The 15,022-nt window shown below is 42.4% G+C and overlaps 1 protein-coding gene across 1 annotated transcript; it reads left to right on the top strand.

The window, feature by feature from the left end:
* Positions 1–7,744: 7,744 nt before the first annotated feature.
* tmem39b (transmembrane protein 39B) lies at positions 7,745–13,030 on the top strand. Its single transcript, XM_020488139.2, has 9 exons — positions 7,745–7,952; positions 8,787–9,004; positions 9,511–9,730; positions 10,412–10,495; positions 10,750–10,904; positions 11,220–11,553; positions 11,994–12,181; positions 12,394–12,514; positions 12,650–13,030. The coding sequence occupies exons 2-9, from the start codon at positions 8,874–8,876 to the stop codon at positions 12,881–12,883; spliced, it is 1,467 nt and encodes a 488-aa protein (XP_020343728.1). The 5' UTR covers positions 7,745–7,952; positions 8,787–8,873; the 3' UTR covers positions 12,884–13,030.
* The last annotated feature ends 1,992 nt before the right edge of the window (positions 13,031–15,022 follow it).

Genomic DNA, 15,022 nt, shown 5'->3' with positions numbered 1-15,022 from the left:
TCCTTTATTAAATCTAATGGGCAAGAATTACCATCAAATGTGAAAGATTCTATAAACTTCATAAACAAGATCTCACCTATAACAGGATTAACAGGAGACTGCAATTTGGTCACATTAGATGTCGAGAGTCTATATACCAGCATTCCCCATACGGGGGTTGGCAGCCCTAGCTCGCTATTTGAGAGACAGAGATACTAACGAATACCCACCAACAAATGTTATACTAGAGCTGGCTGAATATGATTTGACGTATAACTATTTCAGGTGTGATGATGATTCGCTCCGAGCTATGCTGACCTTTATGTGGGTCTTTTTTAATAACGTTTTGTTAACAATGAAAACGAAAATCTATTTTTGAATAAAATCCTGAAGTGGTATCGATACATTGAGGACTTTCAAGGAGCCAGTTTTTCAGTGAGTCGTATATGCCACTCCACAGAGGACTATCTAGAAAAGCAGCGGAGACACGCAATAGAGACTATTCTCCACAATGTGTGGATGAAGCTCTTAATTTGGCATTGGGGAAAACACGAGATTAACTGCTACAAAAAGACCCATTAGAGCTAAAGAACACTGTAATGTTCGCCACCACATATACTTCGAACTCGCGAAAAGTGGGATATGCTGTCAAGAAACACTGTCATGTCTTAACATCGGACCCAGCTTTGCCAGCAGAATTTAAGTATCCACCACGTGTATATAGGAGAGGTCGCAATTTACGCGATAAATTGGTCGAAGCGAACTGCTAGGCACAAAAGAAAATCAGCCAGGCTCTTTTACGCCCTCTTCCGAATGGTAGATATAAATGCAGAGGTTGCGCACAGTGCAACGTGATGAAGTGTGAATATTTCTGCCACCCACATACAGGAAAACGGTTCCAAATAAATTGCATTATTACGTGCTCCACCGCCCATGTTATCTACATGATTAAATGTCCACCTGGGCTGTGTTATGTAGATAAAACATCTCGTTCTCTCAAACAGAGAATGTGTTAACATAAAAGTTCAATCAGGAGAAACAACAGGGATTATCGTCGCAGTACATTTTAATGAGTTAAACATTACATTTTTACCTTTAGATTAGATTAGACCTTTAGATTTTGTGGCATAGATTTAGATTTTGTGGCATAGAGAAAGTTAAGATATCAGACAGGAGAGGTGATATAAAAATACTCTGAGCAAAAGATAATGTTTTGGGATTTTCACACTTTCCTAGAGGTCTTAATGATGAAATGCCTATGTATGTTATGTTGTAAATGTGAACATGAATTATGCCCTCATTTCACGTTTTTCTTGCGCTGTACCCAATGTTTTATGAAAACCTATTTGGTAGGTCGATGTACTCATTGGGGTTTTACATGCGTTTTATGTACACACTAAATTCGAATATTTATGAAATGCACATTGTTATATTTGGTCGCACTTGTTTTCCCTCGACTCTAACCCCATTCGATGGGTGGAACGGATGTGGGTGGGGTTATGTCTACATAAGGGTGCTCTTTTTTTTTTTTTACTCACAAAGCTCTGACGAAGGCCTGTGGCCGATAGTATCAATGTTCTTGAATGATCTTTACTATTAAGAGCTGTGTGCGGTTTTCTTTTTTCTCATGTTATTCAACTGTTACCATGCACCTGCAAAAAAGATAGCTCAGATGTGCGAGGGGCTTTTGAATTTTGAAAGTATGATCTTGACATGATCAGTCCAATCAAAGCTACCGTAGATATAACGTGATATGACATAATTTTATCTGTGGCCAATGACCTTGAGCCTTATTGGATAGGCACTTCTAATGTAACTATATGGCAGCACCCAAGGGGCTTGAATTTTCGAGGTCTACCCTTAGACTTGGCAGTGACTTACTGTCACCAGGAGTGACAGAACACTGAGCTAATCATGACGCAACTAGTGAACATTACCAACACCTACGCTCTGTATTTTCCGCTGGCTGTCCCACCGCCACAGAAAGCACTGAGCTAGGCTGAAACACCTGCCTTTTGGAGCTGCCTTACTCAATAAATCAAAAAATAGACCATGTTTGTATGCGGCTTTATTACCTACATTTTTTTTAATTTTTTTATTTCACCTTTATTTAACCAGGTAAGCTAGTGGAGAACAAGTTCTCATTTACAACTGCGACCTGGCCAAGATAACACAAAGCAGTGCGACACAAACAACAACACAGTTACACATGGAATAAACAAACATACAGTCAATAATACAATAGAAAAAGTCTATATACAGTGTGTGCAAATGAGGTAGGATGAGGGAGGTAAGGAAATAAATAGGCCATTAGTGGCGAAATAATTACAATATAGCAATTAAACACTGGAGTGATAGATGTGCAGAAGATGAGTGTGCAAGTAGAGATACTGGGGTGCAAAGGAGCAAAATAAATAACAGTATGTGGGATAAGGTAGTTGGTTGGGCTATTTACAGATGGGCTATGTACAGGAGCAGTGATCTGTGAGCTGTTCTGACAACTGGTGCTTAAAGTTAGTGAGGGAGATATGAGTCTCCAGCTTCAGTGATTTTTGCAGATCGTTTCAATGATAAATGCCAACGTATTAATGCCAAAATAACATGTGAAACAGGTAAACCCTTTTGTTGTTTTTTACCTAAAAATGTGGGTCTCAAAACAGGTGTGGCTCGGTCCCACCTGCCCTGAAGGACAGGTTGCCACTGATGTAATACTCATATAATGATGTACCAAATACAGTGGGGCAAAACAAATTTTAGTCAGCCACCAATTGTGCAAGTTCTTCCACTTAAAAAGATGAGAGAGGCCTGTAATTTCCATCATAGGTACACTTCAACTATGACAGACAAAATTAGGGGAAAAAATCCTGAAAATCACATTGTAGGATTTTTAATGAATTTATTTGCAAATTATGGTGGAAAATAAGTATTTGATCGCCTACAAACAAGCAAGATTTCTGGCTCTCACAGACCTGTAACTTCTTCTTTAAGAGGCTCCTCTGTCCTCCACTCGTTACCTGTATTAATGGCACCTGTTTGAACTTGTTATCAGTATAAAAGACACCTGTCCACAACCTCAAACAGTCACACTCCAAACTCCACTATGGCCAAGACCAAAGAGCTGTCAAAGGACACCAGAAACAAAATTGTAGACCTGCACCAGGCTGGGAAGACTGAATCTGCAATAGGTAAGCAGCTTGGTTTGAAGAAATCAACTGTGGGAGCAATTATTAGGAAATGGAAGACATACAAGACCACTGATAATCTCCCTCGATCTGGGGCTCCACGCAAGATCTCACCCCGTGGGGTCAAAATGATCACAAGAACGGTGAGTAAAAATCCCAGAACCACACGGGGGGACCTAGTGAATGACCTGCAGAGAGCTGGGACCAAAGTAACAAAGCATACCATCAGTAACACACTACGCCGCCAGGCACTCAAATCCTGCAGTGCCAGACGTGTCCCCCTGCTTAAGCCAGTACATGTCCAGGCCCGTCTGAAGTTTGCTAGAGAGCATTTGGATGATCCAGAAGAAGATTGGGAGAATGTCATATGGTCAGATGAAACCAAAATATAACTTTTTGGTAAAAACTCAACTTGTCGTGTTTGGAGGACAAAGAATGCTGAGTTGCATCCAAAGAACACCATACCTACTGTGAAGCATGGGGGTGGAAACATCATGCTTTGGGGCTGTTTTTCTGCAAAGGGACCAGGACGACTGATCCGTGTAAAGGAAAGAATGATTTGGGCCATGTATCGTGAGATTTTGAGTGAAAACCTCCTTCCATCAGCAAGGGCATTGAAGATGAAACGTGGCTGGGTCTTTCAGCATGACAATGATCCCAAACACAACGCCCGGGCAACGAAGGAGTGGCTTCGTAAGAAGCATTTCAAGGTCCTGGAGTGGCCTAGCCAGTCTCCAGATCTCAACCCCATAGAAAATCTTTGGAGGGAGTTGAAAGTCCGTGTTGCCCAGCAACAGCCCCAAAACATCACTGCTCAAGAGGAGATCTGCATGGAGGAATGGTCCAAAATACCAGCAACAGTGTGTGAAAACCTTGTGAAGACTTAAAGAAAACGTTTGACCTCTGTCATTGCCAACAAAGGGTATATGACAAAGTATTGAGATAAACTTTTGTTATTGACCAAATACTTATTTTCCACCATCATTTGCAAATTAATTAGTTAAAAATCCTACAATGTGATTTTCTGGATTTTTTTTCTCAATTTGTCTGTGAACTTGCACAATTGGTGGCTGACTAAATACTTTTTTGCCCCACTTTACTTATACAATTACAGGGCATATAAACAAAGCACTGGGGGACATTATCCTATACAAATACAGGGTTAAATGTACAAAATTATCTGACAACCAAAACAGAGCTGGCCAAGTTACAATAGCTAGCTCGCAGTAGAAACTACTAAGTAGTATTATAATAAATATGTAATTATTGTCACAGAGTGCATCTTCAGACATAAACACCTGAAAGATATGAAATATGTATTTATATATCAACAAGGACGCACACTGGCCTTGTCTAACACAATGAACGCTAACTGATATAAAAACAAGGATGGCTGGAACTTTCTCTCACTTGACTCCTCTTGATCTTCTTCTCTTGAGTTTGAGATCGCCCAGCATGTTCTGCTCCACTTGACCGGTGGGTGGAGCTACAGCTCTGATATGATAAGCTAACATTACTGATATGATTAACTACAAATACTTCACAGCCTTTTGTACATAGTAGAAGTCGCATGTAAGTGAGACTTCCTATCAGAATACAAAGATCACTTTGTGGTCTGATTGTGTTCAGATCTGGCTGACCACTTCAGGAGGTGGTCTGGGATGTATAATTTGTGTGCAGATTTCTCCTCAGTCTGAACAGAGTCACTCTACCGAAAGCGCATACAGTGAGCGACCTCATCAGTACTCCTCCCACAAGTCTCCAGAAAACATGTGTTTTGGAACCGAGAGGCACCTTTTCATTATAATGTTGGAGGAAATATGGTAGTTACCTCATACAACTACTTGGGAGTATGGCTAGATGGTACACTGTCCTTCTCTCAGCACGTATCAAAGCTGCAGCCTAAGGTTAAATCTAGGCTTGGTTTCCTCTATAGTAATCGCTCCTCTTTCCCCCCAGCTGCCAAACTAAACCTGATTCAGATCACCGTCCTAGCCATGCTAGATTACGGAGACGTAATTTATAGATCGGCAAGTAACAGTGCTCTCGAGCGACTAAATGTTCATTACCATTCAGCCATCAGATTTGTCACCAATACTTCATATAGGACATATCACTGCACTCTATACTCCTCTGTAAACTGGTCATCTCTAAATATACTCGTCGCAAGAACCACTAGTTGATGCTTATTTATAAAACCCTCTTAGGCCTCACTCCACCTTATCTGAGATACCTACTGCAGCCCTCATCCTCCACATACAACATCCATTCTGCCAGTCACATAGGTCCCCAAAGCACACAGATCCCTGGGTTGCTCATCTTTTCAGTTTGCTGCAGCAGACCGGAACGAGCTGCAAAAAACACTCAAACTAGACAGTTTTATCTCCATCTTTTCATTCAAAGATTCAATCATGGACACTCTTACTGACAGTTGTGGCTGCTTCACGTGATGTATTGTTCTCTCTACCTTTTGTGCTGTTGTCTGTGCCCAATAATGTTTGTACCATGTTTTGTGTTTCTACCATGTTTTGCTGCTGCTATGTTGTGTTGTTACCATGTTGTTGTCATGTTGTGTTGCTACCATGCTGTGTCGTCAAGTGTTGCTGCCATGTTATATTGTTGTCTTAGGTCTCTCTTTTATGTAGTGTTGTGGTGTCTCTCTTGTCATGATGTGTATTTTTAATCCCAGCCCCCGTCCCGCAGGAGGCCTTTTGCCTTTCGGTAGGCCGTCATTGTAAATAAGACTTCTTTTAACTGACTTTCCTTGTTAAATAAAGGTTTAATAAAAAACGTTTTATAAAGCTCCTGTTGTCTTGAAGCAGTTCCTCAGTTCCTCAGATGCCTGAACAGTCGTCACTAGTTACCACAGCCACGAAGTCATAAACCCTGTCTATTTCTACATTGCATCTTCTTAAAATGTGATTTTGAACCTAACCTTAACCACATTGCTAACCCTCACCTTAAATTGAGACCAAAAAGCACATTTTTCTTTTCATCAATGTTTTCGAAATGCCATTCTGAATCTGTGGCTGTGGTAACTAATGGAAACCTTCCTCAACTGGAGGGCAATTCAGCTGGATGGAAATAAATCAGAGAGGAAGTGAGAGGATTTACCCTGCCCAAATTCTGTCCCCGTGAGATAAGTCTTTTTTGTATGGTTAGTGAGAGTCCCGAATTACGTGATGTTTATTTGATCTAATACAAGTTTCGTAATGTGTAGTCTGTTACAAATGTACTGACAAGTGAATGCATGTGGTATTCTGGAAACTTTCAGAAACACGACTCACGCGACTATCTTGTAAATATAATAGATCATTTTTGAATAAATATATTGGGGAATCATCTGTGACCTTTGAAAGGAATGAAAATATGTACATATATTTTCCTCTGAGCCCAACCTGCCTCCAAATGCATATCAACAATAATGCTATATCTCTCAAAGGTTCTTATCATTTCTCACACCTTGTACCCTTTCCCCCTGTGACATAATCAGCCATCAAAAAAACTGCAAGCATGCACGATATCTGTCTCAGAATGGATGAAGGCATTATCAGCCATTTGATCTTCTGAGGCTCATTGTCAGAAACAATATGCTGCTTTTTCCACAGTGATGACACACACCTTTTTTTCTCACCAATATGTGCCCTATTAGAAAACTACAGGCAGTTAACTCATTACCATACTTATTACCTGCAAAGAATTGCACATGCATGGTGAAATGCTGATTATTTAAGTTCATCAATTTGACAACCTAAAATGTGAGGTAGAAGTGGAAGGGTTCAGTAAAAGTACAAATGGCTCTAGGGACATGCTGCTGATTAGGTTAGATCTTTCAAGATTACATTTGAGGATTAGTTTATTATGCTTCGGATCAAAAGCATATGTATCTGGAGATTCATAAAATACATAATTCAAATTTTAAAAATGATGCCTTTCCCATTACCAAAGAAATTCCCGTTTTTCAGACATGTTCCTATATACAGTATAACTTTTTCCTAGAACACAGCTAACTAAATGCTGACACTTAGTGGTAAGAAAATAATTACAATAACATAGCTTTTCACATAGTGGGTTCTTGTCCAATCATATTGATAGATGTCAAAGAGTTTGACAGGCGAAAACAAATTTCCAGGAGCCATCCACCCTATTGCATTCACCTGTCCTGTCCTACCAGAAATAAATGAAAGGGGATGCAGAAACGCAATGAAGCATCTTTAGGTTGATGAGAATGGGATTTACAGTAAGGTCTTTGCCAATTCATGCATTGAACAATATAGACCACATATTATGTTGATCTAATCATGAAAGCAAAGCAGTGTTCATACTGCACTGTAAAATGTATGGATTAAATTAATTTACTCTGATACCACTTGCAAAAACACAATAAGTTCTATAGTTCTATAAAACATATTTTGATTAAAATATAAAAGCTTTTATATCATAGCATTGTGGTAAAATTGTTAACTCCTGCATCTCCAGATGTAAATTATCAGGATGTATTACGTAAATGTAGTATTATCACCGATAGAACAATGAGCTATACAAATCTTTGGTATTACATGATCTCTTTAAAGTAAAGAAACACTCCCCTCCCTCGTGATGTCCTCAATCACGTCCGCGTCCCATCTCTATCACACAGCGGTAGTATCACGTCAACACAATGATCAACCTCGTTTATTATAATGGAAAACGCGCATTTTTTTCAACAAAGGCTCAGAAAATCTGTGTTGTGTAACTTGCTACTTCATATACTGCAACCGCATCTAAGATAAAATCGCTGTCCAAACTCCGGTAAGCCTAAATGTTGTATGATTTGGGTTGCTAGCTAGCTACCAGCTAGCCTGTTTATGTGGTTACGTTAGGCCGCAGTCTTTTGTATTTCGTCGAGCATGCATTTGCCGTCTTGGCGGAAAATACACGTTTTATCGGGTACACGCAACGATAAGATGCATTACATTTTTAAATATATTTATGACCTGTCACTTCATAATGATGCAACTATCTGTTTTGTATGTCAGCTTCCGCAAAAGGTGTTGGTCTTTCCTCAGTAAATGTGTTTAGTTAGTTGATGCCAATACAATTCAGCAAACTTGTTTAACTAGTTAGTTAGCTGCATTGGGAAGGAGCACATGGAATCAACTAGCTGTTTACATACAAAACCCAAAACATGCATCGCAATAGCTACCAACTACAAAAATATTTGTTTAACTAGCTGTAGTTTAGCTTGTCTTATAGGAGATGCATGGGTTAGCAGATATTTCAAGATTTGTGTAGTATTTTGGTCACATTGTACTCAGGCCACGTTATTATCAGGTCAGGTTGGAATTAATAAATTGCTCATCTACATTTCAAATGGAGATATTGTTTCTGTCACTGACATTCATTCATGATCTGTCACTGTACATGTTTTGCTTAATAGTGTCATATATAAACATGATCTGTTATTTGAACATTATAAATGCATAATAACCTTTTATGATTGAAATGTAAAGCCCCAATCTGGATTGACTACCGTTCATGCCATCACCAGTTTGCAGTATATCATACATTTAGCTGACTTAGCATAACTTTTGAGCAATGGTGCCTATAGAACTAAGAAAATTAACCAACTTTTCAAATCATCAGGGTGGTTTCCTTCACTGTGATCAGAGAAAGAGGAGCGCTCAGACAAACTTAAACTCACAAGACAAAGAAACGTTGGGAGTCTCTGCGATGGCAGGCGGACGAAGAGGGGCGAACCGCACTGCTTACTGCAGGTCTCCACTGAGCAGTGAGCCAGGCTCGGTCGGCAATGGCAACCACTCTACCAGCTCCCCAGTTACAGGGGTGCGGTCTCGGACAAGGTGAGAGGACAAGGGCATAGTATGGGGTGTCTGGGTTCTGTGTAGAGCACTGTGATATGTGGTTGTAATGATATGTTGTTGTGAGAGTAATTTGTTTATGTTGCATAGGGAAAGGATAAGGGGGATACCTAGTTGTACAACTGATTGCATTTAACTAAAATGTGTTTTCCGCGTTTAACCCAACCCCACTGAATCAGATTGATGCGGAGGGCTGCCTTAATCGGCATCTACGTCTTCGGCACCCTGGAACCGCGGGTTAACTGCCTTGCTCTGGGGCAGAACGACAGATTTTTACCTTGTCAGCTCAGGAATTCGATTCAGCAACCTTTCGGTTACTGGCCCAATGCTCCTACCTGCCAGGCTACCTACTGTCCCAGTGTGTAGGCCTATACCACAGTCATGTCATTATGGAGGGTGATAATAGCTAAAGGCTATTAAGTCTTTAGATATGAACATGTAGTAACACAAAGTATTTCTGTAAGCCCCTGATCATGTGTGTGTTCTAGGAACGGCTCAGGAACGGGCATCTCTAGCCCCCCCTTGGCAGCCCATACGGTGGTTCCTCTGAAGCACTGTAAGATCCCAGAGTTATCCATGGACAGGAATGTGCTGTTTGAGCTGCACTTGTTCTTCTGCCACCTCATCGCCCTTTTTGTCCACTATGTCAACATCTACAAGACTGTCTGGTGGTACCCCCCCTCACACCCCCCCTCACACACATCACTGGTGAGTCCCCCCCACTCAGACTGTCACTGACTGATGATGTTATCTGACTGTGTTGCTGTTTGCTGTCTGTCTGTAATCTGTCTGTTAGGGTTTGTTTGTGGCTCACTTTGGGAGGTGATTGGATTTTGTGTGAGTTTGGTTGTGTGGTGACTTCATTGCCATTGTGTGAGGGTTTGATTGTATTTGACCACATTGGTCTCCCGAGTGGCGCAGCGGTCTAAGGCACTCGGGAGTCTCAGTGCTAGAGGCGTCACTACAGACCCTGGTTCGATTCCAGACTGTATCACAACCGGCCGTGATTGGGAGTCCTATAGGGTGGCGCACAATTGGCCCAGCGTCTTCCGGGTTAGGGTTTGGCCGAGTAAGACAGTCACTGTAAATAAGAATTTGTTCTTAACTGACGTGCCTAGTTAAATAAAAACATAATGGAGATAGTATCGGGTTTGATAATGTTCCTGCAGATTTTTATAAATGTCCCGTTTAGGAGAAGGTCCAGGTGTGCATATTTGCCGTCTACATTCTTTGTACTTCGACATCTTACAAATTACATCTGAAAAGGGATTCCTTTCCAAATGTTGTCACTATACTGTTATAAATGATTTCACTTCTCATGGCATGCTAACTTCATTTCCAGTAAGTAATACAACATCATTATAAAATATTTTGTTTTGTCTAATGCAGAACTTCCACCTCATCGACTATAACATGCTGGTGTTCACAGTCATCATACTGGCTCGCAGGCTGATTGCAGCGATTGTAAAAGAGGTAGGAATTCACACCGCTTGGCAAGTTCGATATTATAGATTTGTTGTAAACAATTCCACCAATGTGCATCTCTTTAATAATGCAAGTGTTATTGTGTGATATTTGTCAATGTAGGATTTTTTCCGGCACCTCTATCTCTTTCTGTTTTTCTCAAACCGCTCAGGTTTGTTTCTGTCTCTCAGGTGAATAGTACCTTATTGGCATAACAAACATCATGTCTGTCTGACTCTGCCTCTCTCTCTCTGCCTCTCCAGGCATCCCAGAGTGGGAAGCTCTCGTTCCCTCACTCCATCTTCCTAGTGATGGCACGGTTCGCTGTGCTCACACTGACGGGCTGGAGTCTGTGTCGCTCCCTCATATACCTATTCAGGACCTACTCTGTCCTCAGCCTGCTTTTCCTCTGTTACCCGTGAGTATGGTCAGCCGTCAGACCTCAATATCACAACCATTCAAGCCAGACTCTCAGAGAGAGTCATACATAGCGTACTACTTGCCAAACAACCACATCACTAGTATCAACCTTCACTAGAGCTCAGAGCATTTGTCAAGCTCCACAATTTTTCAGAGCCACAGTATGTGATGTTCCCTATACAGTTCAATGTTAGTCATCACACTACCGACTAACTCCAGATTAGATTCCTATGATCTGAATAGACTATTATATACCCCTGTCAGTTTGGAATAGATTGGGACCTGAAATTTCAGAAATCCCCTGTTTCCATAGGTTTGGTATGTACATTCCCTTTTTCCGGTTGAACTGCGACTTCCGCCGGGTGGGGCCGCTCTCACCCATCACCAGCATCGGGTCGAAGGAGGTGGGCAGCGTGGGGCGCGGGCGGGACTACCTGACGGTGCTGAAGGAGACGTGGAAGCAGCACACCAGCCAGCTGTACGGGGTCCAGGCCATGCCCACACACGCCTGCTGCCTCTCCCCAGACCTCATCCGCAAGGAGGTGGAGTACCTGAAGATGGACTTCAACTGGAGGATGAAGGAGGTGCTGGTCAGCTCCATGCTCAGTGCCTACTACGTGGCCTTCGTACCTGTATGGTTTGTTAAGGTGAGTACCTATAACTGACTTCCACTGTTATAACTGAGAAGCCTCATGTTATGTATGTTGCAGGATGCGCTAGTCCAATTCCCTATGAAGTTGTGTGCTGCGCTGACTGAGATTTGAGAAATTATGATCTGTCGTCAGAGCTGTTTGTTTTGCACCATAGAGCAGCGTTGTTATATGTTGCCAACGAGTTATGTCAACATCATTAGATGGAATACTTGCATTTCTTAATGCCTGCAGTTGTAATGGGCGGCACACAATTGGCTCAGCGTCGTCCGGGTTAGGGGAGGGTTTGGCCGGGATGGGTCGTCATTGTAAATAAGAATTTGTTCTTAACTGACTTTCCTAGTTTAATAAAGGTTAAACAAATAATAATGTAATGTATGTCTGAGGTGCTGTGTTTTTCTGTCTTCGGATTCTGGTTGTGTGCTGGTCCTCTGAAGAGCACACAGTACGTGGACAAGCGCTGGTCCTGTGAGCTCTTCATCCTGGTGTCTGTCAGTACCTCAGTCATCCTCATGAGGCACCTGCTGCCCCCGCGATATTGTGACCTGCTCCACAAGGCCGCAGCACACCTGGGCTGCTGGCACAAAGTAGACCCTTCTCTCTGCTCCAACGTCCTGCAGCACATGTAAGTACCACTAGTGAGGTGGCATCACGGCCCGAGGAGCACTAATGATAGGTGTTCCTCAGTGTTTTGGGAGGGATTATAACACTAATTACTCTAGTAATAACATGTTAGTAATTGTTGTATATTACTACAGTTATTACAATGCTAATACACCGGTATAACAACTGAATATAAATCATTAATCTGGTATTTGAACCCTTTCTCTCCTACAGATGGACAGAAGAGTACATGTGGCCCCAGGGTGTCCTGGTCAAACACAATAAGAATGTTTACAAGGCCATGGGGCACTACAATGTGGCTGTCCCCTCAGACGTCTCCCACTATCGCTTCTATGTAAGTAACACCAACTGCAAGATGGTTCTTGTTTGAGCCTCAGGCAGCCACAGCTAAAGGACTGGTTGCACTTCCAGACATTGTTTGTTTAATAACATGCCTCCTTTTTTTTATTCTTCTATTTTTATCCTTTAGTTTTTCTTCAACAAGCCCTTACGAATATTGAACATACTCATCATCTTGGAAGGTGCTATGATATTCTACCAGCTCTACTCGTTGATATGCTCAGAAAAGTGGCATCAGACGATATCGTTGGCTTTAATTCTCTTCAGCAACTACTACGCCTTCTTCAAGCTTCTCAGAGACAGAATAGTCTTAGGCAAGGCATACTCATACACAAACAGCTCATCTGACCAGAAGATAAGTTAAAGATAAGCTATTGTTGGTCATTTATTATGGAACAAGAAAAACACGCATGAAAGCTTTGTATTTTTTCTACAACTGCATTTTGTGTCACTGTTGTTTTTGTTCTGATCTGCCATAATAAAAATAAACATATTTTTGTATTCCTTTCAAGGTTGTGCCTGTGATTATTTTATAGTTGAACTCTTGAGTTAACTGTGCTCTCTGGTGTCTCCATTATCTGTTTTCCACTAGAGGGCTCTTTACAGTACCACTCCCTACAACTCTATACTTCTTTTCACCAACAGATGTCAATATAATTATTTTCTCAATATAGATATTAGATATGCAGCATTTCAATATATTCAAAGAGTGAACAATTGACAAAGAAATGTGTGGCCCCAGGGCCCCTATATATAGTATATATAGCTAGGCTGTGGGTTTTTTTTTTCTTAAAAAAAAAAGTGCCTATTCGCAGAAGACAGGGCTCCCTGAAGCTGCTAATAACTTAAGCGAACAATTCAAACATTTTACAATTTCTTCAGGGGCCTCAACTCTCTACTACAGGCTGGTGACATTTTTCTCAAAAGAGTTTTGGTATTTTCCCAAGGGTATCTTGCAAAATAATCTTTAATTCACCCCTTTTTCTTGGCAAGCAGGTCTACCTGACTGAGCCACATTGAATGCACTTGAGCATCCTCCAAAAACCATCCCATGGGACCTCAATTACCTGGCTTGCGCTCCATCCAGGGCTTGACCACTCAGACTTGTGAGACCCTTAGAATAATATGACAATGGGTGGATTTGATTATGCTGAACCGCAGGGCACCAGTCTATGGCTCACGACATGAACGGGCAAAAGTGGTGAGGGAGATGCACCCTTCTCGCGGAAGTTACTCTAACTTCCGCGACGCATATAAGGCCCTGCACCGCCCCCCTTTCGGAAAAGCTGACCACGACTCCATTTTGTTGATCCCTGCCTACAGACAGAAACTAAAACAAGAGGCTCCCACGCTGAGGTCTGTCCAACGCTGGTCCGACCAAGCTGACTCCACACTCCAAGACTGCTTCCATCACGTGGACTGGGAGATGTTTCGTATTGCGTCAGATAACAATATTGACGAATACGCTGATTCGGTGTGCGAGTTCATTAGAACGTGCGTTGAAGATGTCGTTCCCATAGCATCGATTAAAACATTCCCTAACCAGAAACCGTGGATTGATGGCAGCATTCGTGTGAAACTGAAAGCGCGAACCACTGCTTTTAATCAGGGCAAGGTGTCTGGTAACATGACCGAATACAAACAGTGCAGCTATTCCCTCCGCAAGGCTATCAAACAAGCTAAGCGCCAGTACAGAGACAAAGTAGAATCTCAATTCAACGGCTCAGACACAAGAGGCATGTGGCAGGGTCTACAGTCAATCACGGACTACAGGAAGAAATCCAGCCCAGTCACGGACCAGGATGTCTTGCTCCCAGGCAGACTAAATAACTTTTTTGCCCGCTTTGAGGACAATACAGTGCCACTGACACGGCCTGCAACGAAAACATGCGGTCTCTCCTTCACTGCAGCCGAGGTGAGTAAGACATTTTAACGTGTTAACCCTCGCAAGGCTGCAGGCCCAGACGGCATCCCCAGCCGTGCCCTCAGAGCATGCGCAGACCAGCTGGCCGGTGTGTTTACGGACATATTCAATCAATCCCTATACCAGTCTGCTGTTCCCACATGCTTCAAGAGGGCCACCATTGTTCCTGTTCCCAAGAAAGCTAAGGTAACTGAGCTAAACGACTATCGCCCCGTAGCACTCACATCCGTCATCATGAAGTGCTTTGAGAGACTAGTCAAGGACCATATCACCTCCACCCTACCTGACACCATAGACCCACTCCAATTTGCTTACCGCCCAAATAGACGATGCAATCTCAACCACACTGCACACTGCCCTAACCCATCTGGACAAGAGGAATACCTATGTGAGAATGCTGTTCATCGACTACAGCTCGGCATTCAACACTATAGTACCCTCCAAGCTCGTCATCAAGCTCGAGACCCTGGGTCTCGACCCCGCCCTGTGCAACTGGGTACGGGACTTCCTGACGGGCCGCCCCCAGGTGGTGAGGGTAGGCAACAACATCTCCTCCCCGCTGATCCTCAACACTGGGGC

The sequence above is a fragment of the Oncorhynchus kisutch genome, linkage group LG7, assembly GCF_002021735.2.
Source record: "Oncorhynchus kisutch isolate 150728-3 linkage group LG7, Okis_V2, whole genome shotgun sequence".
Lineage (NCBI taxonomy): Eukaryota > Metazoa > Chordata > Actinopteri > Salmoniformes > Salmonidae > Oncorhynchus > Oncorhynchus kisutch.
This window is presented reverse-complemented; position numbering and strand designations above follow the sequence as displayed.

Bases quoted from the DNA above. Each gene is read 5' to 3' on its own strand.
- tmem39b (XM_020488139.2), top strand. From the start codon at position 8,874: ATGGCAGGCGGACGAAGAGGGGCGAACCGCACTGCTTACTGCAGGTCT. The intron at 10,905-11,219 runs GTGAGTATGGTC...CTGTTTCCATAG, and splicing joins CTGCTTTTCCTCTGTTACCC to GTTTGGTATGTACATTCCCT. The intron at 12,182-12,393 runs GTAAGTACCACT...TCTCTCCTACAG, and splicing joins TCCAACGTCCTGCAGCACAT to ATGGACAGAAGAGTACATGT.